The sequence below is a fragment of the Brassica napus genome, chromosome C7, assembly GCF_020379485.1.
Source record: "Brassica napus cultivar Da-Ae chromosome C7, Da-Ae, whole genome shotgun sequence".
Classification (NCBI taxonomy): domain Eukaryota; kingdom Viridiplantae; phylum Streptophyta; class Magnoliopsida; order Brassicales; family Brassicaceae; genus Brassica; species Brassica napus.
Window position 1 is genome coordinate 32,235,585 of NC_063450.1, and position 26,881 is coordinate 32,262,465.

Below are 26,881 nucleotides of genomic sequence, written 5' to 3' on the forward strand. Positions count from 1 at the left end.
TTCTTGTTCATATAGAATATGATAGCGTGACACACAGTAAAAGAGCCGTAAAAAATATGCTGTTGTGTTTCGATTTATCCATCTTTAACACAATTTATTTCCATTTATCTACAAAATTCAGCTTCATGAGAATTTTAGTTGTGTAAGTAATGATAATGTGGAAGGAGACTAATGACAATGAAATAAATAAGTTATATTGTATATATATATAATGAAAGAACGATATGGCTTTGAGCATGGCCAATGCAAGAGAGCGGTTGAGACGACAGAACGATAACTTGGTTGAAGGGTACTTCTTCAAAAACATTACTCTGTTGTGAAGTCTGTTTAGCTTCATATGACTCGAGAAGTCCTCTTATGAGAAATTTGAGAAGTTGCTTTTCTATATTTACCCCTTAGATTTTCATGTATATTGTTCGGCATTTATTTATATATACTCTTTTGTTTCATAAAAATGTCATTCTAGCTTATTTTTTATTTCAAAATATACCATTCTACATTTTTAATGTAATTTTATATATTAAATATTTTTTTACTTTTTTAGCAACCAATAGATTTTTATTTAAATCATCTCTTATTTAATTAATTGTACATTAAATAAAAATATATTAATCTTTTATACAGTTTTTTAACCTCCATCAAAATGTATCTTGACACTTTGTAAAAACAAAGAGAGTATAATATACAAATTTACAGTTATATGCTAAATAATTGTTTGTCTAGATATAAAGATAGGAAATCTATGCCTTGTGGAATAACCCAAATTTTATAGTGAAGTAAAACCACAGTCTAGATTCCTATGAACTCTAAATTTTGAACAAAACAGTATTATGTTTGTCATCACCACCAAACCCAGCAACACATTGGTTCGTTCTAACTTGTTTCTCTTTGATATTACCCCATTTAATAAAAGATTTTGCAGATGTCATCTTTGACATAAACGCAGAAGCATCCATTTCTGAGTTTTTTTTTTTTGCTTAAAGGATATAGAGATATAAGTTTAAATGAAGGTTAAAACTTTTTGATTAACAAAAAAAATTGTATTCTTCAACAATTCATTGTGTTTTAGATATGTATATAATTATGTTTGGTTTATCATATTCTAAAATGGATAAGTTTATCAACATCTGGTTTGAAAAGGGTGAAATGTCATATTCAAATTGGTTATTTTTTAGGGAAAGATAAAGTGTGAAACCCTTATCTTATGGGAAACAATTATATTTTTACTTAGTGTGATGTTCTTATTTGGGGAGTTCATTCCTGAAGTATGCTTATTCTCGGTTTACATGGTTAATTGTCTTTTAGCATGTAGTTAGGTCGCTGAATCAAATCCAATTGCTTATATTTGTTTACATACACTTTGTCTAACAATATCATCTTCGGCTTTATTTGGCCCCTACTGATAAAACCTACCCCTAAATAAGACAATATAGATAATCAATCCATCTCATCGGTTTGTGCCTTTGCTGCTTTTTTAAATATGATATGGTTGATCACGTTTACCTCCAGTTGTACTTGAAAGATAACTCGTGGAGAAAGTACATCTTTACGTGACACAGTTTTGCAGGTTTTTTAGATTAACGATTAACAAATATATTTTTCTTTTTCTATAATGCCAATAAAATTCGAATCTCTACCAGTTTTCAAAGGAAATGAAATAACGAAATGGTATATATATTGTTTGATGTCAAACTAACATATGTTAATTAATAAATTTTTGGTTCTGAACGGTAATATCTTTTCAAATCTTAAATCAGTTAGGTTAGGTAATGCTATTTTTTGATCAGCCAAAAAAAGTTGTCAACCATTCAGTGTCCTTTACATATAAATAAAACCTTTACAAAAGAGATAAATTTGTAATTGTAATGTTAAGTTAGCAAAGCTTTCATAGCTCAGTTGGTTAGAGCACCCGTTTAGTAAGCGGGAGGTCTTGAGTTCAACTCTCAATGAAAGCAAATTGTATTTTAATTTTTCATTTTGTACTTTTATATTGTAAAACTTCCGAATGCTACCCCCACTACATTCGCCGACTTTTTATTTATAGCGTCTCTCGTTTCGCAGTCTCGCCGTCTCCGACTCACTAATCGCTTCTCTTTTGCGGTACGTTTCCCTCTCCTTTTCTTCTTCTCCGCTGACATTCGATGGATAGTCTCAGCGCTGATTGTGGAAATGGTTCCCTCAGTTTTTTTTCACTGGAGCAGGGAACGTGTTCGATGAAATGTTTCAGAGAGTATTTCTTGGATCCATAACGAAATGCTATCTGTTTTTTTTTCTCTCCGTTATTTCTTATTGCGCTTGTAACATCGTTATGATCTTTTTCGTGAATATAGACCAATTCCTCCCGTTGAACTGTAGAAACTTTACCCAGATTCGTCTGGATCTCATGCTGATGTTTCAGTTTCAGATAGAGATCTCCTGTCTTTAGAGACTAAAGTTAAGGAAACTGGACCCAGTTATGAAGGATCGTTGCTTAGTTCCCGTATTTAAGCTTAAAGTGTGTACCTTTGTATGTGACATTTACCCATCTTGGATTTAATAATAATATCACTGAGTCTCGTGATTGAGATCTTTAGTCTTTTTGTTTAACTTATCAGCATAAAAATGTGTTGGTTTTGCAAATTGGTTGATCATGTTTCTTGCTTTTAACAGGTAGTTTTTGAAGGAAAGATGGCTAGTGGTAGCCTGAAAAATCTTGTAACTTCAGCAGTCACTGTTGGTGTGACCGAAGCTAGAGCAAGGATTTTCGGACATATGCTTAACCCAACAGGGCAGAGGTCTCCTCATAAGATCTTAAGGAAGAAGCTTTTTGGTGATAAGGTTGCAGAGTGGTATCCATACGACATTAAGAATGAGGATCCCAATGTCTTGGCTAGAGAAGAAAAAGAGTACTCCCTATAAACTTCTTCTTTTAAGTTGTTTATTTACTTTTCCCTATTTAGTGCAAACCAGTGTAGTCAACAACATGTTATCAAGCATGCCTTAAAGTAGACTTGAGTAGAAGCAATGCCTAGTTAATATATTTCAATAAAGCTATGCCTCAATTGCAAATAATGTTTATGCAATTTGTGTTGAGTTGAGTTGGTGGGGTAGTATTTGATAGGCCTGACGTTAGTCCAGTGTACGAGAATTGTAATCATCCAAGTGGTTGAGTGTTTTAACAGGCAGAAGGGCTGAGTCTTTTGGATTGATTTAGGAGAATTTATCATACTGTTCGTCTTTGGTGGTCTTCCTTGCTTCAGTTTGTACTCTGTTCTTCTTCCGTAATTGATTCAGAAAGTCAACAAACGGAGAATCATTTCTGGTTTGCTCGGTAGTTTATGAAATTCAGGGCATGAGAAAGCACGTAGTCTTATGACATGAATGGTTGTGTTATGTGAGGCTTATGCCGAGCTGTGTACGCAAAGTAGCTTTAGGACAGTAGAATTGATTTTCTCTTATTTTGTGGAAGATAATATTTTAGTAGCTTTCTAACTTGAGAGTTTGTGTATTATTGTAGGCGCTTATCGAAGCTTGAGATGTTGAAGCGTCGTAATAAGGGACCACCACAGAAGGGTCATGGAAGACGTGCTGCGAAGCGTAACAAGTAGAATAAGTAGGGATTGTAGCTTCCTAAAAAAAAAAAAGCTCAGCACTTTCAGTATCAGATTCTGTTGGTTAATAATGTCAACTAGAACTTTCTTCATTAGCGAAGTCCTCTCAACATAAAATCTTCATGCTTAAACTATGCATTAGTTTACAATGATCTTACAAAGCTATTTGCTTCCCTTTTGACTTGATATGGCTTTTGTTTCTCTATTTTTCTTTTGTCTGCTTTTTTTAATTCCTTACTCTTTAGGGTGTGCAAGCTGATAAACTTGTGCTGTGTCATAACTCAACCGTTGATTTAATTACCGAGCTACGCGTATGAGCTGTCGATGACAAAGACATTTTTTTTTTTTGTAAAATGTTGATAACATTCCATTGAACGGTAGTCTTACAAAGTTGAAAAAAAAAAAAACCGAATCTTAGAGATGGTGGTAGCGTGGTAGTGGTAGGTGTAACCTGTCTGCTAATATAGTGCACGTGTGTTTATTCATTCTACTACCTCTCACTCCTAAACAAAAAGATTAGTTTAAAGTCTTTGTAGGACTGTGTCAGAGAGAGTCGGCGCAGAGAGAGAGATAGAGATGGAGGAAGCTCTGAAGATTCAGTCTTTGTTCATCTATCCGATCAAATCTTGCCGTGGAATCTCCGTCCCTCAGGCAACCGTCACTCAGACTGGTAATTCAAAGAACAAACTTCTTCTCTTTGTAACAATTAGTAATGAGAAAATTACCCTTTAGATCACTTTTGGGTTCTTTGAATTTGGTGAGTAATATGTTATGGGCTCGATAAAATAGAACTTATGAGAAAGTGAACAGTTTTATAAGATTCCCATGAGTGTTGATAGGGGACTGTTGGACTATGAGGTTGGCTTAATCTGTTGAAACTGATATATGCAGGGTTTCAATGGGACCGGTACTGGTTAGTGGTGAACTACAAAGGAAGAGCATACACTCAAAGAGTTGAGCCAAAGCTTGCTCTTGTCGAATCCGAGCTGCCTAAGGAAGCCTTCTTGGAAGACTGGGAGCCAACAAAAGACACATTTTTGGGTAATTACTGTGTTAATAATTTACATATACTCTTGTCTGAACCTGAGACTCAGAATTGATTGTCTTGATTATTTCATTTTGGCAGTGGTAAGAGCTCCAGGTATGAGTCCGTTAAAGATTCCATTGACTAAACCGAGCTCGATAGCAGAAGGTGTGTCCATGTGGGAGTGGTCTGGCTCTGCTTTTGATGAGGGAGAAGAAGCTGCAAAATGGTTTTCAGATTATCTTGGCAAACAAAGCCGTTTGGTTCGGTTTAATAAAGGTTTTAGCTTCTTATTCTTTTCATTTTGCAACAGATTTGAAATGCACATAGTTGATCAACTTCTTTCTTGATACAGAAACTGAAACCAGACCTTCACCTCCAGAGTTCGCAGCAGGCTACTCTACAACATTTGCAGATATGTTTCCGTTTTTGTTTGCATCTCAGGTGAGCAATTAATGATAGTTACAGTATCAGATTAGTGAGAATGTGCATTTGATCTTCTTTTGTCTTGCTTGATGTTCCTAGGCTTCTTTAGACCAGCTGAATACACTCCTACCAGAACCGGTGCCTATTAACCGTTTTCGACCCAAGTAAAATACTATCATTCATTCCGAGTTCTTAATCTCTTTGATGATGGTTGTTTCGTTTTGTTGTGATCTTGATTTTTCTTTGATTCTCTTGTAGTTTTCTTGTCGATAACTGTGATCCTTTTGGTGAAGATCTTTGGGATGAAATCAAGATTAACGAATTAGTCTTCCAAGGAGTAAGGCTGTGTAGCCGCTGCAAGGTGAGTATCCAACACTCAGATTATCAACTCTGAGGCTTTTAAAAAACTGTTATTGTTGTTCTTTTAGGTACCACTGGTGAATCAAGAAACCGGAGTTCCAGGTGCAGCAGAACCAACTGAAACTCTGATGAAATTCAGATCAGACAAAGTCTTAATGCCAGATAAGAAGGCGCGTGGAAAGGTTAGATATTGTCTGGTTTTGTGTGGGAAGAGACTTGTACTTGGATCCTGTCTGATGCTTAAACCGGTTCAATAAATTTTGTGACAGGTTTACTTTGGTAAGGAGATGGTTTGGAACTGGAACATAAGCAACAGTGAAGGCAAAGGCAGCAAGACAATCAGAGTTGGTGATACCATCTCTGTTCTAAAGATGATGACTTCCATAACTGAAGCAGCTGTTTAACTCTCAACATATTTGCTTTCTTTCTTTTTCTTCTTATTATGTGTGTTATCTTGTTCTTGTGTCTAAACTATAGTCAAGATAGATGATTGCTTGATTGCTCATCTGAATCAAACAAACTTCACTTGTTCTGAGAGATACATCTTGTCGAATATGTGATATGATGCTTTTCTGTTTGACTAGTTTAAACTGTGCAATATATTAGATTCTTACTTATTAGAGAGGTCTCTCTTTTAAAACATCTAAATAGCAATCACAGAGGCAAAGAATCAAACTCTAGAAAAATATACTCTGATATTAAAGACAAAGATACATAAAAAGAATATAAAGTCAGTACCAGACATGAATTATACTGTTATTAAGACGCCAACTAAACTGAATAAACCTAAATACGACTCTCTAGGTCTTGGAGCCATCATCGGTCTTCTAACATATTTTTTCATAACATTAATGTGTCTTAAGACAGGAGGACAGTACTGAATGAATCATATGATTTGGGCTTGGTGCAAACAAAAGGATGTTTCAACAGATCCGCTGCGGTGGCTCTGCGTGAGGGCTGCAACGCCATGCACCGCCTCAAGAAGTCGTTGGCCAGCGGAGATACTAGTCTCGGAAGCCTCCACCTGTAGCATTCTCCCATCTTCACTGGATAGCCTCCATACATCTGAAGCACAACACACCCTAGAGCCCACATGTCAACAGCCGGTCCAATCATCTTCACTCGGTTGGGTCCCAAAGACTCAGGAGACATGTACTCCTTTGTACCGCCAGACAAGGAGGACCTTGGATTCGTACAAGAAGGCTCCTTAGATAGACCGAAGTCAGCAAGCTTGAGATCCCACGGCTCTCCGACAATCTTGGAAGGAAAGAGGAGAACGTTAGCCGGCTTGAGGTCGCAGTGAACGTAGCCGTGAGAGTGAAGAGCCTCGAGGCCTTGAAGGATCATGAGAGCAGCGCGTCTGATCAAAACCTCAGGCACTGGTTGGCCATTGAAGTGGGAGATGAAGTTGTGGAGAGTACCTTTGGAGGCAAACTCCATGTAGATATAACAATGGTCGAGGTTGATACCTATGTGAAGATTAGGGTTTGTGGTTTGGACGATGCGTGGATGGTTACGGAAACGAAGCATGATCCTATGCTCTTTCTTGAGACTCTCCATGTAAGATATTGGAGATGATTTCTCAGCGTGTAACCTTTGTTTGGAGTCTCTTATGAGAGCGACCGAACCAAAACTACCTCGGCCAAGAAAACAGACAAACTCTAGTACTGAAGAAGATTGGCCAACAACATTCGGAGCTTTGCTGTTGTTGTTGGTGTTGTCTTCCTTAATCATCACCATCTTGGTAATACTCTGTAATTAGGGTTTTTGACTCTATTTTGTGTGTTTGTTTTTGGTTTGAGAAACAAGTAATCGAATCAATGATAGCTTTAGAGAGGAGTCTCTAGCGTTCTTATTTATATGAAGCTACTTGAGTACGTTGTTCACTATTCGCTTTGGGTTTTCACTCTTTCCTTTTGTTTTCGTTGGTTATCATGTTTAATTCTTCTTGAACTAAATTATCATGTTTAATTTCCTTTTTAGTTTCTTCTTTCCTTTTTTTTTTTGTTATTCCTCAAAGTTTCAATTGATTTTCAAATTTGCATTCTTATTTATCTTATTTATAAGAAGTTGAGTCTGTTAAATTGTTCACTGTTTCCTTTTTAGTTGTATATTTCTTTTTTAATTTTTCTTATTTCTCAAAATTTAAATTGATTTTAAACTTATTTTTATTGGTTTTCAGTTTTTGATTTTTGATTTTTGATTTTTAATTTTTGATTTTTGATTTTTGATTCAGTTTTTAGATTTTGGGGTTTTCAATTTTTAGTTTCTGATTTTTCTGTATATTTTAGCTTTTCGAAAAACTTGGATAGATTTTAGAAAATTAATAGCAGTATTAAATTTTTTTTTTTTGAAAACCAACATAATTTGATGAAAAAGTTAACAGATGTAGTTTTTGGATTTTCTTTTAAAATTATGGAAAAAAAACTTAAAACCAGCTTCCTTTCATTGAATGAAATCTATTTATCTTTTTTTTTGGTCAAAGGAAATCTATTTATCTAAAAGTTTGATTCGGTAAAAAGTGGTTTTTTTTTTTCAAAAACAAACCCGAAACTACTTCAAGATCAGTAAACAATCAACACCTTAACCTGGCTTATGAACTTGTGTTTGTACCAATAAACATTTTACTTCAGAAAATCGTATTTTAATTCTTAACTAGATTTTGACCCGCGCTTTCAAAGCGCGGGATTAACTCTTTCTAAAAATATCATTTTATAACATATTATATTTATAACATTTATATTTTTATAATTGTTTTTTGTTATATGTGTAGTAATTATTTTATATATTTAGGATGATATGTATTGAGATATAAATATAATAATATATATAATGACTCATATTTTAAAAGCGCGAGATTTGTTTCTTTTAAAAATCAAATAAAAATAAATAAATATTTGTTAATTGTAACCTTATGTGTTATTTGATAACTAATTTTTTTAATATGCTGATGTTTTATAGTAATACAAAGTAATTCTGAAGAGTTGTTTTTAAAAAATAGTTCCTTGTATTAATATTTTTAGTTTATTGTAAACTATTAAATCCCAAATATCCTTTCGTAGAATATTTTAAAAGGTGATTAAAAGAAATACAAACAAAATTTTGAATCCATTTTTATGTTTTACTGTTTTTAAAATGGGTTTTCTAATTTTTTTTGGTCAAAAAAATCAAGTATTTAAATGAACATCGAATTCGTGAAACCCACCCACAAGTAATCCAGCTTCTTCGACATATGACCGTATGGTCTTACCAAAAAAGAAACAAACGGAAAGTACTAATAAAAAATTATATTCATATTTTTTGCATGGTTAAAGTGCTAATACTATGTAAATAGCATATATGTCATAAATCGATTTTAGTATAGATCTTTGAAGTATACATAAAAATAATTGTAATCTGATTGGGTTTCTAATAAAGTCGAAATGGGCTTGAAATCCCAACCTTTTTTACTACCAAAATGGGCTTGTAAATTCGTTTTTAAATACTTGTTTCTGACTGGTGCAATTAATGTGGCTGAAAACCATTTAAAAAATTCAAAAAGATAATGGCAATTTTTGTAATTAATTGAAAAAATCAGGGACATAATCCTAAAAAAGATTTTGCTTTAATAGTATAGATCATTAGCTCACTATACAAGTTTGAGTTACAAACCTTTACACCTGTTCAATAAACCACATTCATTTAAGAAGAATCCAAAACTGATATAATAGATGGCTCGGCAGTAGATGCAGCCCTGACTCCAAGTTTTGAGTCTTTGTTTTGTGTTACTATTAAGTTTCGAGTCTTCCATTCTAAGTCTCAAGTAAACTAAAAAAGGGAACCTTGGGGTCTCATTCTGAAACAGACAACATGCAAATTTGCCATTTCTATTATGAGAGTACAACGCAAAGTTTTGGTTCATTACCTTCATACAACGGGTTCGTGTATTATGGCATCGTTTATTGTTTTCTTTTATAAGTTTTGTTTGGTATTAATATATGCTGCAATTATTCAACATAAATCATGGTCCTACAGTTTTAATATCGGAAAAATACTAAAAAATATGTTTCATATAATATTCTTTAGATATCATTTTTCTTCTTCTGTATGGTGGAAGTGATGGACATTCACTAAATGGTTAGTCCAGAAAAGTTAAAAAAGAAACGAATTTTTGTATGGTTGTTAACTTGTTATAAGCAATGTATTATTGAATATCGAAAGTGAATTACAATCCCAACGACCTTTCTCCTTGAGTAAACTGAATCGCAGAGACAAACCCTCTCACGACTTCAATCTTCTCTAACAAAATTTCATGAAAAATATCTACAACAGACTCTCATTATTTATGCTTCTCTGGACTCACCATCAATTATTTTCACTTCCCTCCAACTCCTCTGCCACGTCATCTCAATTAAGCCTTTTTTTCTTAACTCCTCTGCCTCTCTTCCTGGTGTATACTCTCCAGGGCTATCAATTAATACCCCCCCTCTTCAGGTAAAATCTGGAAACTGCATAACCAAGTCTCTCACATGGATCTGCCGATAGATTTTATAAAAAACAACACATGGAGCCATGATTGCTCGTAACCAGGTAAACCTTTCCACTGGATTAATGCCTCCAAATGAATGTGTGAATGTTTTTCTGTTTGACTAATTTAAACTGTGTAATAATAATAGTATATATTAGATTCTTTTAAACATTTCAATAGCAATCATCAGGCAAAGACAAAGATACATTAAAAGAATATTAAGTCAAGTACCAAAACATGAATTATACTGTTCTTAACTGTGCAACAACAATCAAATCAAGACTCAAACTCAACTGAATAAAATTAAAGACAACTTTCTTTAACAACCGAGACCTAACGGTTGAGAACTCAGCAGATCAAATCTCTAGCTAGATCTTGGATCCATCATCATCGGTCTCCTCCTTGTCTTCTACCACAATATTCTCTCATAAACATTATTGTGTTTTATGACAGGAGGAGGAGGACAGTACTGAAGCATATGATGTAGCCTTGGTGCAAACAAAAGGATGTTTCAACAGATCCGCTGCGGTGGCTCGGCGTGAGGGCTGCAACGCCATGCACCGCCTCAAGAAGTTATTGGCCAGCGGAGATACAAGTCTCGGAAGCCTCCACTTGTAAAAACATTCTCCCAACTTCACTGGACGGCCTCCATACATCTGAAGCACAACACACCCTAGAGCCCACATGTCAACAGCCGGTCCAATCATCTTCACTCGGTTGGGTCCCAAAGACTCAGGGGGCATGTACTCCTTTGTACCGCCAGACAAGGAGGACCTTGGATTCGTACAAGAAGGCTCCTTAGATAGACCGAAGTCAGCAAGCTTGAGATCCCACGGCTCTCCGACAATCTTGGAAGGAAAGAGGAGAACGTTAGCCGGCTTGAGGTCGCAGTGAACGTAGCCGTGAGAGTGAAGAGCCTCGAGTCCTTGAAGGATCATGAGAGCAGCGCGTCCGATCATAACCTCAGGCATTGGTTGGCCATTGAAGTGGGAGATGAAGTTGTGGAGAGTACCTTTGGAGGCAAACTCCATGTACATGTAACAATGGTCGAGGTTGATACCTATGTGAAGATTAGGGTTTGTAGTTTGGACGATGCGTGGATGGTTACGGAAACGAAGCATGATCCTATGCTCTTTCTTGAGACTCTCCATGTAAGCTATTGTAGATGATTTCTCAGCGTGTAACCGGTGTTTGGAGTCTCTTATGAGAGTGACCGAACCAAAACTACCTCGGCCAAGTACACAGACAAACTCTAGTACTGAAGAAGATTGGCCAACAACATTCGGAGCTTTGCTGATGTTGTTGTTGTCTTCTCTAATCATCACCATCTTAGTCATTCTCTGTAACTAGGGTTCTTGACTCTATTGTGTTTTGTTTTTGGTCTGAGAAACAAGTAATCGAATCAATGATAGCTAGAGGAGTCTCTAGCGTTCTTATATATATGAAGCTACTTGAGTACGTTGTTCACTATTCGCTTTGGGTTTTCACTCTTTCCTTTTGTTTTTGTTGTTTATCGTGTTTAGTTTTTTAAACTAAATTATCATGTTTAATTTCCTTTTCAGTTTCTTATTCCTTTTTTTTTTGGTTATTCCTCAAAATCTAAATTGATTTTCAGATTTGCATTCTTATATATCTTACTAGTAGTATTCCGGCGCTGCGCGCCGGATTTGTTTATTTTATTTTTACTTTAATTTACAATTTATTTTATGGTCTTAATAAATGTTCAAAAATATGAAAATGAAAATATTGCAAAAGAGTGATATTTTTCCGATCCATTGGTTAACGACTATAGAGTATTAATTTATTTTGAAGTTGCTTAGTTCAAAGTGGAATAGCATAAGTGGTAGTCACTAATCGATTCAATAAAAGTAGAATAAAAGCCGATAGTTGTAAAAAAGTTAATTTAGTTGAAATTTAAATATAAAGTAAAGTTAATATTTTAAATAAGCAAATGGGCGGGTGAGCAAATGAGCAAATAATATAAATATTATTTAAAGTTTAACAAAATTTTGAAATTTTAATTTATTTTAATTTAGAGATTATATACTTGTTCGACCATTAATATTTTTCATTAAAATTATTTTTTTTAATTTTTAAAAAATGTTTTTCTAATTTGACTATGATAATAAAAATAATATTTAAAAAAATAATTATTGTGGTAGATTGTGTTAGCATATATTGTTTTTCCTTTTATATGTTTGTTTTACCTTTTATTTTATACAAATTTTTTTTTATCAACTTATACATTTTTATTTAAGCTGTTGCTTTATATGATGTAGCTGATTCTTTATAATAAAAAAATATTTCTAGACATTGATAAACAGTGTAGTAATAGATTAGCTGGACAAACTTATTAAAAGCAGTGACATGGTTTAAGAAAAATCTCTTAGTTCATAGAAAGTGAATTTTTTTTAAAGAAAGTCTTCAATGCAATGTTCATGTGGGCGCGTTTTCGTTGTCGATGAGTCTTCAAACTTGTTAATAATCTCATTGTTTCTATGTGGAGCGCTCTTCCTCCAGAACTGCTGCATCCTCTCCTGTATTCTTGTCAGTTACATGTGACTAATTTAGATCACTTGGAGCAGCTGTTTCCCCATCACCATTCCCATCAGCAGTGCTTCCTCTAATGTCCGAGTCCGTCATGTTCTCACATGGATAACTTCTTTTCACAGCTCCACCACCAGGCATGTAATCACCGGGTTGTCATTGCCACCTTAGTGCATTAACAATATTAAACAATGATCAAAAACTTTCGTAGTTTCCCGACAGAGCACCACCAAAACATAAAGATGACAAAGGTTGCCTCACCACCACCGTCATCACATACTTTAACCTCAAGTCAGTAAAGTACTTGGGTGTAAACTTATTAAAGAATTTCTACGATAGCTAACCCCTTTGCCACCTTGGTATCTATCAACCAGTTTCATTGCTGCTTAAAGATGACAAAGGTTGCCTCACCACCACCGTCATCACATACTTTAACCTCAAACCAATATCTATATATATATATAGCACACGATTAGTCGCATGACTTGCGAATAATATATATAAGACATAAAGGGGAGCTGTAGATTCATAGATGATGCTAACAGAACTGTTTGAAAACACTTACGTGGAAGCTATTGATAGCTGCGGAGGAGCTTTTGATAGCTGGTGTGGTATCTCCATTTGCTCCAAACCTAGCTCGAACATGGTTGAATATGAAATGTGTTTATATAGAATTAATTTCGAGAGCGGTGGACGACGACATGGTTTGGCATTCATATTTTAGTACTTATAACTGGTGTGACGGTGGAGAAACATGCTGACCAAAACTAATGAATAGTGGTGGAGTATGAAGCATATATAGTGGACACTCTGAGGATTTTTTTTTGGTGAGAAGGGAAGATTTATTCACGATTACCTTGATAGATATTTTTCGGTCACACTTCCGTCGGAATCAAAGAAGAGTCGTGGGGAATCTGTGAAGCTAAGGGTTACAACACCTGAAAGTATAGATGGAATGGTATTAGTAATGATACACATCCGTAGAGAAGTCTTTAAATGTGTAACTTTTCAAGTCTATGAATAACTACAATTACTATATGAAACATAAAAATGGAAAGAGACGTACCTCCAAGTATTTTTTTTGAATTTAGAGTGGTTAGCAAGAGTATTGACGTTTTTGTCTCAGTATCATTCCACCTACCTCGGAAAGTGGCTGCAAAACCAATCTAGACCCACTTTTAATCTTCTCACAGAGTCGGAACTTCTCTAACTGCATTATGATTTGTCTCGATGCTTTCTCCTAAAGTATTCACTGTCTAAATAATAGCACTCGAAGCAATGCTTATAGCTTCAACTCTGTCCATGAAAGCAACCTTCGGGAAGAAACAGATATTGTTTGAATCCGCAAGAAGAACCCATAAGCTTTTCTCTTTGCGGAAAGGGAAGTAAGCCGAATGAAGAATACCGCCTAATATTCCAGTGAGGCGTTTCAGAGTGGTCACTGTCGTAAAGTTGCTTTCTCGAAAACTTCTTCACCTTTTGTTTTGCAAGTGACTTCTACATTCAGAGAGGTATCATTCTCGATGTCCACAACATCGCTCTCCATCAAACCAGCAACCTCCGTGAGTGGTTAAGAATGTTCTTCCAGGTGCACCTCTTGAAACTCTCAAAATAATCCAACCTGCAACCCTATCCTTTTAGCATTAAATTTATTTAAATAAGGAAGTTGTAAGAAAGGAGCACTGAGAGAAACATCCTACAATCAAAGAACAACATTAATATACCTGAAAAATCCTTAAACGTTTTGGGCAAAACTGCAAAAGTATATTTGCAGAAAAAATCTTAATTCCTGAACAATGCACTGAGAGAGCTCCATTAATCAGAGTTGAGGATTTAACCATCCATGGCCTTGCTTATAGCGGGACTAACCCACCATTTGCAATAAACTCCATGATCAAGCTTCCGTGCACCTGATAAACCAGAGATAATTTCACAATTTTTTTGATTTTCAATCAAACCCATTCACTACAAGAAAACACAGTTTTAGCAAGGAAATTTAACGAGGAAAACTATTCCTCGTGAAATTACGATGACTTAACGATGAAATTACGAGGAAATAAAGTTTCCTCGTAATGGCCTTGTAAAATACCGAGTAAAGCTTTTCCTCGTAAAATCGTCGTAAGTTGACGTGGTTTTTCCGAGAAAAATGTGTTTCGTCGCAAATTCGTCGTAATTTTAGCATGAGTTTTACGAGGAAATAACTTACGAGGAAAGAACGAGAAATCCACCAACTTAACACGTTTTTTTTGCCACCAACCTAATTTTTCGTCGTAAATTCCTAGCAAAATTCAACTACCAGATTCGAAAATTTTCTATATATATGGAGGTTTGAACATAATTTTACGCACACCAACAAGAAAAAAAAACGTGAAAAAAATGTCGGGCTTGGGAAATATTTTCGAGTTGCGGAGGTGGATGTATATGCATAGAGATGCTAACGGGAGAGTGACGAAAGAATATCTTGCTGGGTTGGAGCGTTTTATGCATCAAGCAGATTCTACACCGCTCGCCCAAGAAAGCGGTAAAATATTCTGTCCTTGTAGGAAATGTAACAATTCAAAGTTGGCAAACCGTGAAAATGTTTGGAAGCATTTAGTAAATAGAGGTTTCACGCCAAATTATTATATCTGGTTTCAACATGGAGAAGGTTATAGTTATGATCAGAATGAAGCTAGTAGTAGTAATAACAACTTTCAAGAAGAACCGGTTGATCATCAATTGCATAATGCACATAGTTACCATCAGGAGGATCAGCCGATGGTAGATTATGATAGGGTTCATGATATGGTAACTGATGCATTCGTAGCTCATGATGATGAAGATGAAGAACCTAACATAGATTCAAAAAAGTTTTATGAAATGTTAGATGCGGCAAATCAACCACTTTACAGTGGTTGTAGAGAAGGTCTCTCTAAATTGTCATTGGCTGCTAGAATGATGAATATTAAAACTGATCACAATCTACCTGAAAGTTGCATGAACGAATGGGCAGATTTATTTAAAGAGTATTTGCCGGAAGACAATGAGTCTGCTGATTCTTATTATGAGATTCAGAAACTGGTTTATAGTCTTGGGTTGCCTTCGGAGATGATAGATGTTTGCATCGACAACTGCATGATCTACTGGGGAGATGATGAGAAGTTGGAAGAATGTCGATTCTGCAAGAAACCACGATTCAAGCCGCAAGGAAGGGGACGTAATAGGGTACCGTACCAAAGGATGTGGTACCTACCAATTACAGATAGATTGAAAAGATTGTACCAATCGGAGCAGACTGCTGGAAAGATGAGGTGGCATGCCGAGCATACTCAGACGGATGGTGAGATGACTCATCCATCAGATGCAAGAGCCTGGAAACATTTTAACAAAGTACATCCGAATTTCGCTAGCAATAGCCGGAATGTGTACCTCGGATTATGCACAGATGGATTTAGTCCATTTGGAATGTCAGGGAGACAATATTCATTGTGGCCTGTCTTTCTTACGCCATACAACCTGCCACCGGAGATGTGCATGCAACGGGAGTTTTTATTCTTGACCATATTAATACCCGGTCCGAAGCATCCAAAAAGGTCACTTGATGTTTTCCTACAACCACTGATAAAAGAGTTGAAGGATTTGTGGTCAACAGGGATGAGGACGTATGACTGCTCAACGAAGAAGAATTTTACGATGCGAGCTATGCTTTTGTGGACCATAAGTGACTTTCCTGCCTATGGGATGTTGTCTGGATGGACTACACATGGGAGATTAGCTTGTCCATATTGTAATGGAACGACAGATGCATTTCAACTGAAGAATGGTAGAAAGACAAGTTGGTTCGATTGTCACCGTCGATTTCTTCCAGTTGGCCATCCGTACCGAAGAAACAAGAATTTGTTTAGGCACAAAAAGGTTGTGAGAGACACTCCTCCTCCATATCTAACTGGAGAACAAATTGAAGCGCAAATCGACTACTACGGAGCTAACGAAACAGTTCGCTGGGGTGGTAATTGGCATGTCCCTCGTAATATGCCTGATTCTTACGGTGTTCATCACAACTGGCACAAGAAGAGTATATTTTGGGAGTTACCATATTGGAAGGATCTTCTTCTGCGCCACAACCTTGATGTGATGCATATAGAGAAGAATTTCTTTGAGAACATCATGAATACAATATTGAATGTCCCAGGGAAGACAAAAGACAACATAAAATCGAGGTTGGACTTGCCGGATATTTGCTCAAGAAGTGAGTTACATATAAAAAGCAATGGCCAAGTTCCCGTTCCAATTTTTAGATTGTCTTCAGAAAAAAAGTCGGTTTTGTTCAATTGGGTGGCATCAGAAGTGAAGTTCCCTGATGGGTATGTTTCAAATCTTTCAAGATGTGTTGAAAAGGGTCAAAAGTTCTCCGGGATGAAGAGTCATGATTGTCATGTCTTTATGCAACGACTTCTGCCATTTGCATTTGCGGAGCTACTTCCAACAAACGTACATGAAGCACTTGCAGGTAGTTTACAATAGGACAATAATATTAAATTGGTTTAGTTTACAATAATAGTATTTGACTAACAATGTGTTTAATTGTTTTTGGAATAGGCATTGGAGCATTTTTCAGGGATTTGAGCACACGCACTCTTAAAGAAGAAGTCGTAGAACAGCTTCAGGAGAACATTCCTATCTTATTGTGCAACTTGGAGAAGATATTTCCTCCAGGCTTTTTTGACGTGATGGAGCATCTAGCTATCCACCTCCCATATGAGGCATTGCTTCGTGGACCGGTACATTACGGATGGATGTATCAGTACGAGCGAGCCATGAAATATTTGAAGGGAAAAGCAAAGAACCTCGCCAAAGTTGAAGGTTCTATAATTGCTGGAAGTTTGACAGAAGAAGTTTCTCACTTCACATCGTACTACTTTGCGTCAAAAGTACGTACCCGAAGAAGAGCTCCAAGAAGATATGATGATGGTGGCGTTGCGCCCACATATGCAGTTGTTGGCGTTCCAGAAATCTTTAGCCAGATTGGACGACTTGGTGGGAAATCAAAACAGGTTTGGTGGTCGAGTGAAGAAGACGCTCATAGTGCACACACCTATATTCTACTCAATTGCGAGGATCCATTGATGCGTTATTTTGAAAGGTAACTTAAATTGAGTATACATTATATAATTGAGAGAGATTAATTCATGTAAAATGTGAATTTACAGCATGTTTGTTTCACAAGTCGAAGAAACATTTCCTGGTATATCCACAAGTGACGTAGACAAAAGAAAAGATCAACACTTTGTTAAGTGGTTGAAGAATCAGGTATTAATCAAATACTTTTAAAATTTTCATACATGAATGATTTGTATTTCAACGTTCTTTTTATTTTTAAATAGGTTGATTATGACGACGATGCAGATTATCCTAAGTGGTTACACGAAGTAATTCAATCTCCACTTGTAAAGGTCACCACATCACAGATGTATTTCACACGAGGCTATACTTTTCACACATATGAGTATGGTAAACAGCGGGCTACCAGTAACTATGGAATTTGTGTGAAAGGAGAAACAGATTTCTACGGAATCTTGACGAAGATTATTGAAGTCGAATTCCCAGGGATATTGAAGCTAAAATGCGTCCTCTTCAAGTGTGAATGGTTCGACCCCGTCGTCAATAGAGGTGTTCGGTTGAACAAATTCGGTGTAGTAGATGTCAACGGTGGCCGGAGGTACAACAAATTCGAGCCCTTCATCTTAGCTTCACAAGCAGACCAAGTTAGCTTCCTTCCATACCCACGGATGAGAGAGTCGGGTATAAATTGGTTGGCCGTGATCAAAGTTACACCTCGAGGACGAATCATCGTAGGAGAAGAACCACCATTGCAAGAAGAACAAATAAATGAAGTTCATGAACCTGAACAAGAAATTGATGACATCCTTCTCATTGATCCGCATAATCACGAGTATGAAGATCTTACCGAAGATCCCACGGAGGAAGCTGTTGAAGACGAGTTTCATGTAAATGATGATGTTTCAAGTGATGACGGGAATGTCGATGAATCCGATTAATGTATTTCATATTTGTATGAGTTTGAATTATTATATATAATTAAAGATAATGGGAGTTTATTTATAAATAAGATATCGATATTAATTATAAGTAAAGGAATTGTGTTTTTATAGTTTTCGGTTTGGATTAGAATGAATTGCTTGAGGTTAAAGGATAGAAGTGTTTGATATATGAAGTATAAGATAAAGAAGATGTGGTTTGGGATTTGGGGTTTCGTTTTAGGGGTTTAGAGACATTCGTCGTACTTTCCACGTTACCTCACGGGAACGACTTATAATTCAGTCGTCTCTGGGAAAGTTAAAATTTCACGGTAACAGTAAACGTCGTAAGAGCCTCGTTAAATTACGTGGAAAGAGCGAGGTTCGCTCCAGAAGACTTAATTTAAAGTCGTCCGGGGAAAGCAAAGTCGTCCAGAATTTTACTTTTCGTCGTAAGGGCCTCGTTAACTAAAAAAAAATTAATTTTCAATTTCATATAAACTTTAAAAAAAAAGAGAAGTTAAAATTCAGTGGTCTTTGACTATTTCTGGACGACTTATAATTCAGTCATCTCTGGGAAAGTTAAAATTTCACGGTAACAGAAAACGTCGTAAGAGTCTCGTTAACTTACGTGGAATTAGAGATGATTTATAATTAAAAAAGCGGATATCGCTTTTTCCACGTAAGACCAAAACGTCGTAAGAGCCTCGTTAAATTACGTGGAAAGAGCGATGTTCGCTCCAGAAGACTTAATTTAAAGTCGTCCGGGGAAAGCAAAGTCGTCCATAATTTTACTTTTCGTCGTAAGGGCCTCGTTAACCAAAAAAAAATTAATTTTCAACTTCATATAAACTTTAAAAAAAAGAGAAGTTAAAATTCAGTGGTCTTTGACTATTTCTGGACGACTTATAATTCAGTCATCTCTGGGAAAGTTAAAATTTCACGGTAACAGAAAACGTCGTAAGAGTCTCGTTAACTTACGTGGAATTAGAGATGATTTATAATTAAAAAAGCGGATATCGCTTTTTCCACGTAAGACCAAAACGTCGTAAGAGCCTCGTTAAATTACGTGGAAAGAGCGAGGTTCGCTCCAGAAGACTTAATTTAAAGTCGTCCGGGGAAAGCAAAGTCGTCCAGAAGACTTAATTTAAAGTCGTCTCTGGGAAAGTTAAAATTTCACGGTAACAGTAAACGTCGTAAGAGCCTCGTTAACTTACGTGGAATTAGAGACGATTTATAATTAAAAAAGCGGAATTAGAAGTCGTCCAGAGACTTAATTTAAAGTCGTCCGAGGAAAGCAAAGTCGTCCGGGGAAAGCAAACGCCGTAAGAGCCTCGTTAACTTACGTGGAATTAGAGATGATTTATAAGTCGTCTGAAGTTTTTTTTTTAACAAACAAAGCCGGACGACTTATAATTAAGTCGTCCCTTTTAATTTTCAATTGCAAAAGTGACCTCTTTAGACGACTTACCTCTTCTGGACGACTTAATGCTAAGTCGTCTGCGGCAATGTTTATTGAACTTCTTCAATTTCTCTATGTTTATTGAACTTCTTCAGTTGGAAAACCTTCCAGACGACTTATAATAAGTCGTCCAAACCTTCTAGACGACTTATTTGTAAGTCGTCCAGTTGGAAAACCTTCCAGACGACTTATTTCTTCCAGACAACTTATATATTTACAAATCTATACAAAGACAAGTTGAAATACAAATACTTCGCTCGTTATCCCTCATTTTCTTCGCGTTGCACCTAGCAAAGTCTTTAGGGTCAAAGGAGACCCCAAGAGCATGACATTCAATGTACTTTACAGCGTACACGGGTTTGAGGTTTGGAGATAAGAAAGATAGGGTTTGAGGTTTGGGGTTTAAGATTTTAGGGGTTAGCAAAAAAAGCCTCGCTATTCACACGTAAAATCGATGATAAAAACAAGAATCGTCGCAAGAACGACGTTAAATAAAAGACGGGCCTCTGTATATCCTCGTTAATTTACGTGGCCCTTACGACGAAACGAAAGACGGGCCTCTGTCTTTCCTCGTGATTTTGCGACGAATTTTCGACGAACACTAATTCTATATATAGGCGAAACCGCAGCCCTCTTCATTTCCTCTCTAATTCCACTCTACAGCCTCTCCATTTCCTCTGAAAATGGTAAGTCTCTCATTCCTCTCTAAATAGTTTAGGGAATTTAGATTAGGTGGTTAGTTTAGGGAATTTAGTTTACGAAATTAGTTTACAAAATTTAGGTTTCCTCATTTTATTAATTACGTAGTTAATACTATTCATAATTTTTTTTAACTCTTGACTTTAATTTATAAATTTAAATTTTGCAGACTATTCGTAGGCACCAGCGTAGTGCTCACTACTCGCAGATGTTCGGTCCACCGGGTAGTCGGTTAGACCTGCCTTCACTTCCCGGTTCTTCTTCAGCTCCCGGTTCTTCGGGTCAGCAGGAGACCGTCCCCGAGACTCAATCTTCTCAGAGAGTCTCGCCTACTTCTACGGCATCGCCATCAGTTCCTCATGTGCCTCCTCCGGTACCTCCTCCTCCGATGCCAGCTCCTCATGTGCCTCCTCAGATGCCCGCCCATCAGGTTCATGCTGATTTGATGGTGCCAGCGAGTTGTCCTTACTCTCAGTACACTGTTGAGGACATTCTCGGTTTCCCAGGCAGAGAAGGCTTACCGATCATAGACCCCGACCGACCTGAAGGAACTCTTTGGTATGTATGTTACATTTATTTTTTAAAATTCATTTGTGATTTTAATAAATATTTAAAACTTTGAATTTGTTTTTTTTTTTCCAGGTTTGGGGTTGATAACTGTCTTGCAACAGAAGTAACCGAGACGATTAAAGGTTACTTCTCCATGGCACATCCCAACTGGAAATCCACTCCGATCTACATCAGAAGGACGTGGTTCAAGATTTACGCTGTAAGTTTTTACAATTTATTCCTGATTTATATTTTTTTAAATTTTATTTTTCTAAACTAATTATTAATAATTTTTTTTTTGCAGCAAAAATTTAATTGGTCCATCGGGGTCACTGAGAAGGTGCGGAAAGAGTTTATCGACAAGGCGAAGAAACGTTTGTTGGACACGGTCTCCAACTGGAAGGGTGACTGGATCGTGAAGGGCTATGAGCGGGGCAAACCTTCAACCATCACCACGGACGTGTGGGATGGCCTCATCCGTTACTGGAGGGATCCTGATGCCATGAGAGTCGCCCAGTCTTGCTCCGCCTCCCGTAACTCGGTAGATGAGCACGGCCACAGGGCGATGCAACATAGTACGGGCCAAAAGCCACACGCCCGCGTCCGTTTGGAAATGGTACGTAATTTAAATATTTAACTTTTTGATTTTTAATATATATATATATATATATATATATATAAAAACTTTCTTAACTGTTTTTAGGCCAAGGAGTTGGGACGTTTACCGACTCTTATGGAACTTTTCGATCGGACCCACAAGAACAAGGCGGGCGCATTTGTAGATGAGAGGTCTGAGAAGATCTACAATGATGTGGCAGCTCGTATTGACGAGCGTGAGACCCAGCTGGCGCAGGAGTCCGCCGACGGATCACCCGTCGTCTTATCCACAATAGAAGTGGATAGAATTTACGAGGAGGTAAATTTTATATAAATTTTTTATTAATTTCATTTTACTTTAAAATTTAAATTTTAATATATATTTTATTGTTTTTTAAGGTCGCTCCTAAGAAAAAAGGACGTGTGTTGGGGATTGGTTCCGTCAACGATGTTCCGAGAGCGACTTCCTCTTATGGCCAGAGACGGGATGATGAAGTCTCTCAGCTGCGCGACGTGTTGGAGACGACACAACATCAGCTGTCGTCGACACAAAACGAGTTGGCCTCGACAAAATCATCGTTCACAGCTCGTATGACTGGTCTCGAGAACTTCTTGGACGTCATAGCGGCCACAAATCCGGAATGGGAGGCCATGTTCAGGACCATGAGACAACAAAACCCCATTCCAGGCGAGACATCCGTGCAAGTCAACGAGGAAGATCTCTCGAGAAGGAGCGAGGAATTCTACGACGCGGCAATGCAGCATTAGTTTTTTTTTTTGTTATTGTATTTTAAAATTCAAAACTTATTTATATATTATATAATTTCATTTTGATTCGGCCAAAAAAAAATTTTCTATTCGATTTAATTTCAATTAAAATTTTATTAATAAATTAAATAAATATAATTTTTATTTATAAATTCAGTAAATAGAAAACAAAGTAATTTTGTCGCTAATTCCCGATGTATTAACGAGGATTTTACGTGGATTCCGTTACGATTCTATTACGACGAATTCTTTTCGTGTTCCTTACGTTTTTATTACGACGAATTTGTTTAGAGGTTTTTTCGAGTCTTTTACGACGAATCCTTTACGAGTTTTTTACGAGGAAAAACAACGACCGCGTTACGTGGAAACCCAACGTGGTCTTTACGACGAAGACGAAATCTTAATTCTTCTTTACGAGGAAAATTTAACCTCGCTAATTAACGACGAAATGGCGACGAATCTTCTCTTACGACAATCATATAACGACGAAACGCCTTTCATCGCCATTTCCTCGTAACTCTTCTTTTCCGAGGAAATAACGACGATTTTGGCCGTCGTTAAATTTGTGTTTTCTTGTAGTGATTCACTACAAGAAAAATGGGTTTTATTAGCGGACGGAAAACGCTATCTAACGATACGATAGCGGTTTTAGAAGCGCTGTATCATCGCCCGTCATAATAGGTCAAGTACATTAGATAGCAGTTTTTTGCATTGCTATCATATTGCGACAAACAATAACGTTTTATTGCAAGCAATTAAATATTTTATTATAACGTTTTTTTATTGTTATTATTTATCTTACTAAAAATAAAAATAAAAATAAAAAAAATTTAAAAGATATTTATAAATCGAAATTGGTTACAAAGTTAAAGACCGGTACACCAAATAAAGCAAACTTAACCAATTTTTTTTAACAAAATAAAAGCTAAACCTAAAAGAAAAACCTAGTCTACGCCTCCATGAACTGTCCCCCACAACGCCGTATACATCCCGTCGTCCTCCTCCTCCATTTGTCGTCGCCGTCCTCCTCCATTGCTGTGTCGACCAAGCTCTCGCGTCTCGGTCTTCTCTCCTTCTCCTCCACCACCACGACTAGCTTTCTCTGCCATCTCCATGGAACTACTTCAGATCCGGTGTGTCAACGAAGCCCTCCTCACGTCTCTGTCTTCTCTCCTTCTCCGCCTATCTTCTTCTTCTTCTTTCTGGGTTCCACCTCCACCACCACCTGTAGCTTCTTCTGCCATCTCCACACCACGGCTTCTTCAGATCTCGGGCTCCGTCGCAAGATGTTGTTGATTTCGTTGGCTTCCTTTCCCTACAAAAGAATCCAACACAAACACAATTAGAAAATGAGAAGCCAACACATGAACTTTATCAATCTTAAAACCAAATAAAAAAAGAATTGAATAGAAACAGAGATGGTCGAAAGGAAGGAGAAGATAGAAGAGAGATTGATAATTTTTTAGAAAGAGAAGATGAAAGATCTACAAATCTGAAAAAGAACAGACCTGAACCGTCGGATTTAATCTCATCCAACGGATAAAGAGGTGATCCATGTGCTTAAAATTCTGACCAATAAGAACTCTTCATCATTCTTGCACACTAAAAAGGAACTTGTATTGTTTTTGGTTATTTATATATGTATTTTAATTTTAAAAATTTAAAACATATGAATATTTAAATGATTATGTTTCAAGTTTCTAAGTCTTAAATAATGCTTACGTGCTTGTAGTTATGACTAAATTTATATAATTATAATTTCAAAATTGCATCTTAGTGTTTATGTTTATGAGTTTAGAGTTTGGAGTATGGAGTTTATGATTTATATGTAAGATTTTATGTTATGAGTTTAAGAAACATTGGATTTAAAGAGTACACTTAATATTTGTGGTTAAAGTTTAAATTTAGATTTGAAGTTTATATATTAGTGGATGTATGGTTTATGCTGAAGTTTTAGGGTATAGAGTTTGATAGGAGATTTAAGGTTTATGTGTTTGAAAGTTACATATTAAGATTAAGAAAAAATTGAGTTTACGTTTAAGATTTGAAGTTATAATATGAAAATATTAGAGTTTTAAGTTTGTGTTTAGAGTTTAGGGTTCAAAAACTTGTTTAGAGTTTAGGGATTCAAAAAGCCAAATATAGCGTTTTATTATATTTTGCTATTAAAGATACGCTATCATAGCGTTTTTAAATAAACTACTTTATCATAGCGTTTCCAAATATACAAACGCTATCTAAAATTAAGCGGTATGTCAACCATAGCAGAAAAACAAAAAACGCTATCCTGTACTGCTATCAAAACTCTTTTTTCTTGTAGTGATTTTTCATAACAGGGAAAAAAACCACGATGCTTTTGATCAAATAATCAGAGGAAAAAGGCTTACTTTATTGTATAAGATGTTAGCTGATGAAGTTTTTAAGCAGACATTGATAGAGTTAAAGAGAATTAGGTTTACAGATAGTCAAGTAATGAGAGAGAGAGAGAGAGAGAGAGAGAGAGAGAGAGAGAGAGAGAGAGAGAGAGAGAGAGAGAGAGAGAGAGAGAGATTCGCCATTAGTAGAGTTGATGTTTAATAGTGATTGACCTTTGGGATTTGGTCGAATTGAGGCTGTTCATCGCAGGGACGGAACACATTTACGGAGCTTCGAACGGTTACGTTGGTGGATGATGAGGCCGAGTTAATGCGAAAGAGTGGGAGGAGTGGCAGGATCGACGTTAATGCTTGAGTAAATGGTATATGTTTGCCGAAAGCTGAATACGTTACAGAGCCATTGTTTGGTGTTTCGAGCTTCAGAGAGTGAAGGTGCTGGTGATGAAGATTAACCAAACCAAATAACAACTGGGCCTAAGAGAGTGATAGCCCATCAAAGTATTAATCGTTTCAACATCGAAATCGAAACAAAATGAAAATAAATGAGGACAGGTGTCACAAAATGCTCCAAGCACATTGGTGAGATGGTTCAAGGAGGAGAGAGGCAAGCCAACTTTATTGTATAAGATTTATGAGAAGCTGAGTCTGTTACAAGTTGTTCACTATTTTCTTTTTAGTTGTATCTTTCCCTTTTTCTTACTCCTAAAAATTTAAATTGATTTTAAACTGATTTTTATTGCTTTTTAGGTTTTGGTTTTTGATTTAGTTTTAAGATTTTGGCTTTTTCAATTTTTAGTTTCTGATTTTTCTGTAGATTTTAGCTTTTCGAAAAACTTGGACGATGATTTAGATTTTAGAAAATTTTAGTTGAAAAAATTTAGATTAAATTAATAAAGAATAAAAATAATAAGAATAATAAAAAAAAATTTAAAGCAATTAAAATACAGTATATTATCACCAAAAACATACATACAAAGAGAATTATATAAAACTGCTATTAAAAATTTCAATTTTATTGAATATTTCGAAATTGATATTTAAAAATACTACAATATGTTATTTAAGTAATTAATTATTAAAAATAAAGAATTAAGATCAGACAGTAATGGATTTGGGCACAAATATTTCTATGATTATTTATTTTCTGTAAGTACTTTCTATAAAAGTTAATTAAAATAGTAAGGTTTAAATCAAATTTTCTTTTGAAATTTTCTGAATTTGTTTAATTTATAAAAACAGGAACTTTGTTATTGTATATAAAATGATACTTTTCTAAAATCTGAAATTAATAGCAATATTAAAAATTGAAAAACCGACATAATTTGATGAAAAACTTAACAGATGTAGTTTTTGGATTTTCTTTAAAAATTAGGAAAAATAAAATAAAACCAGTTTCCTTTGATTGAAGGAAAACTATTTATCTTTTCTTCTTTTTTTTGGTCAAAGGAAATCTATTTATCTAAGAGTTTGATTGGGTAAAAGGTGGTTATTTTCAAAAACATACCCAAAACTACTTCAAGATCAGTACATAATCAACACCTTAACCTGGCTTATGAACTTGTGTTTGTACCAATAAACGTTTTACTTCACAAAATCGTATTTTAATCCTCAATCATTAGCTCACTATACAAGTTTGAGTTACAAACCTTTACACCGGTTCAATAAACCACATTCATTTAAGAAGAATCCAAAACTGATATAATAGATGGCTCGGCAGTAGATGCAGCCCTGACTCCAAGTTTTGAGTCTTTGTTTTGTGTTACTAAGTTTCGAGTCTTCCACTCCAAGTCTCAAGTAAACTAAAAAAGGGAACCTTGGGGTTTCATTCTGAAGACAACATGCAAATTTGCCATTTCTAGTATGAGAGTACAACACAAAGTTTTGGTTCATTACCTTCATACTGTGGACAAACTGAACAATACTAGACTTTGCTCAAATGAGCTTTATTAAGATAGAAAAG

The 26,881-nt window shown here is 35.9% G+C and overlaps 4 protein-coding genes and 1 non-coding gene across 8 annotated transcripts; 3 read left to right on the forward strand and 2 right to left on the reverse strand.

Annotated features, from left to right (window-relative positions):
• The first annotated feature begins 1,881 nt into the window (after positions 1-1,881).
• On the forward strand, positions 1,882-1,955 carry TRNAT-AGU. Its single transcript has one exon. It is a non-coding gene; the product is annotated as a tRNA-Thr (tRNA).
• On the forward strand, positions 1,948-3,795 carry LOC106391031. 3 transcript variants are annotated; one of them, XM_013831598.3, is made up of 4 exons: positions 2,022-2,100; positions 2,399-2,506; positions 2,650-2,885; positions 3,497-3,795. In XM_013831598.3, the coding sequence occupies exons 2-4, from the start codon at positions 2,456-2,458 to the stop codon at positions 3,585-3,587; spliced, it is 378 nt and encodes a 125-aa protein (XP_013687052.1). In that variant the 5' UTR covers positions 2,022-2,100; positions 2,399-2,455; the 3' UTR covers positions 3,588-3,795. The 3 variants fall into 3 exon arrangements, with proteins under 3 accessions (XP_013687064.1, XP_013687052.1, XP_048618289.1); XM_048762332.1 differs by having other exon boundaries at positions 2,084-2,100; positions 2,405-2,506; XM_013831610.3 differs by lacking the exon at positions 2,399-2,506 and having other exon boundaries at positions 1,948-2,100.
• A 179-nt stretch (positions 3,796-3,974) lies between these two features.
• Positions 3,975-5,983, forward strand: LOC106391014 (mitochondrial amidoxime reducing component 2). Of its 2 annotated transcripts, none has more exons than XM_013831585.3 (9): positions 3,975-4,030; positions 4,111-4,260; positions 4,482-4,631; positions 4,717-4,893; positions 4,970-5,058; positions 5,140-5,204; positions 5,299-5,401; positions 5,469-5,582; positions 5,670-5,983. In XM_013831585.3, the coding sequence occupies exons 2-9, from the start codon at positions 4,167-4,169 to the stop codon at positions 5,802-5,804; spliced, it is 927 nt and encodes a 308-aa protein (XP_013687039.2). In that variant the 5' UTR covers positions 3,975-4,030; positions 4,111-4,166; the 3' UTR covers positions 5,805-5,983. The 2 variants fall into 2 exon arrangements, with proteins under 2 accessions (XP_013687039.2, XP_048618288.1); XM_048762331.1 differs by having other exon boundaries at positions 3,985-4,030; positions 4,118-4,260.
• LOC111207915 (mitogen-activated protein kinase kinase kinase 20-like) lies at positions 5,821-7,582 on the reverse strand. Its single transcript, XM_022706485.2, has one exon. It carries the CDS (start codon positions 7,138-7,140, stop codon positions 6,259-6,261), a length of 882 nt encoding a protein of 293 aa, XP_022562206.2. The 5' UTR covers positions 7,141-7,582; the 3' UTR covers positions 5,821-6,258.
• Positions 7,583-9,340: 1,758 nt separating this feature from the next.
• On the reverse strand, positions 9,341-14,421 carry LOC106383455 (mitogen-activated protein kinase kinase kinase 20-like). The gene has a single exon (XM_013823555.3). The coding sequence runs from the start codon at positions 11,242-11,244 to the stop codon at positions 10,342-10,344; it is 903 nt and encodes a 300-aa protein (XP_013679009.3). The 5' UTR covers positions 11,245-14,421; the 3' UTR covers positions 9,341-10,341.
• Positions 14,422-26,881: the final 12,460 nt, after the last annotated feature.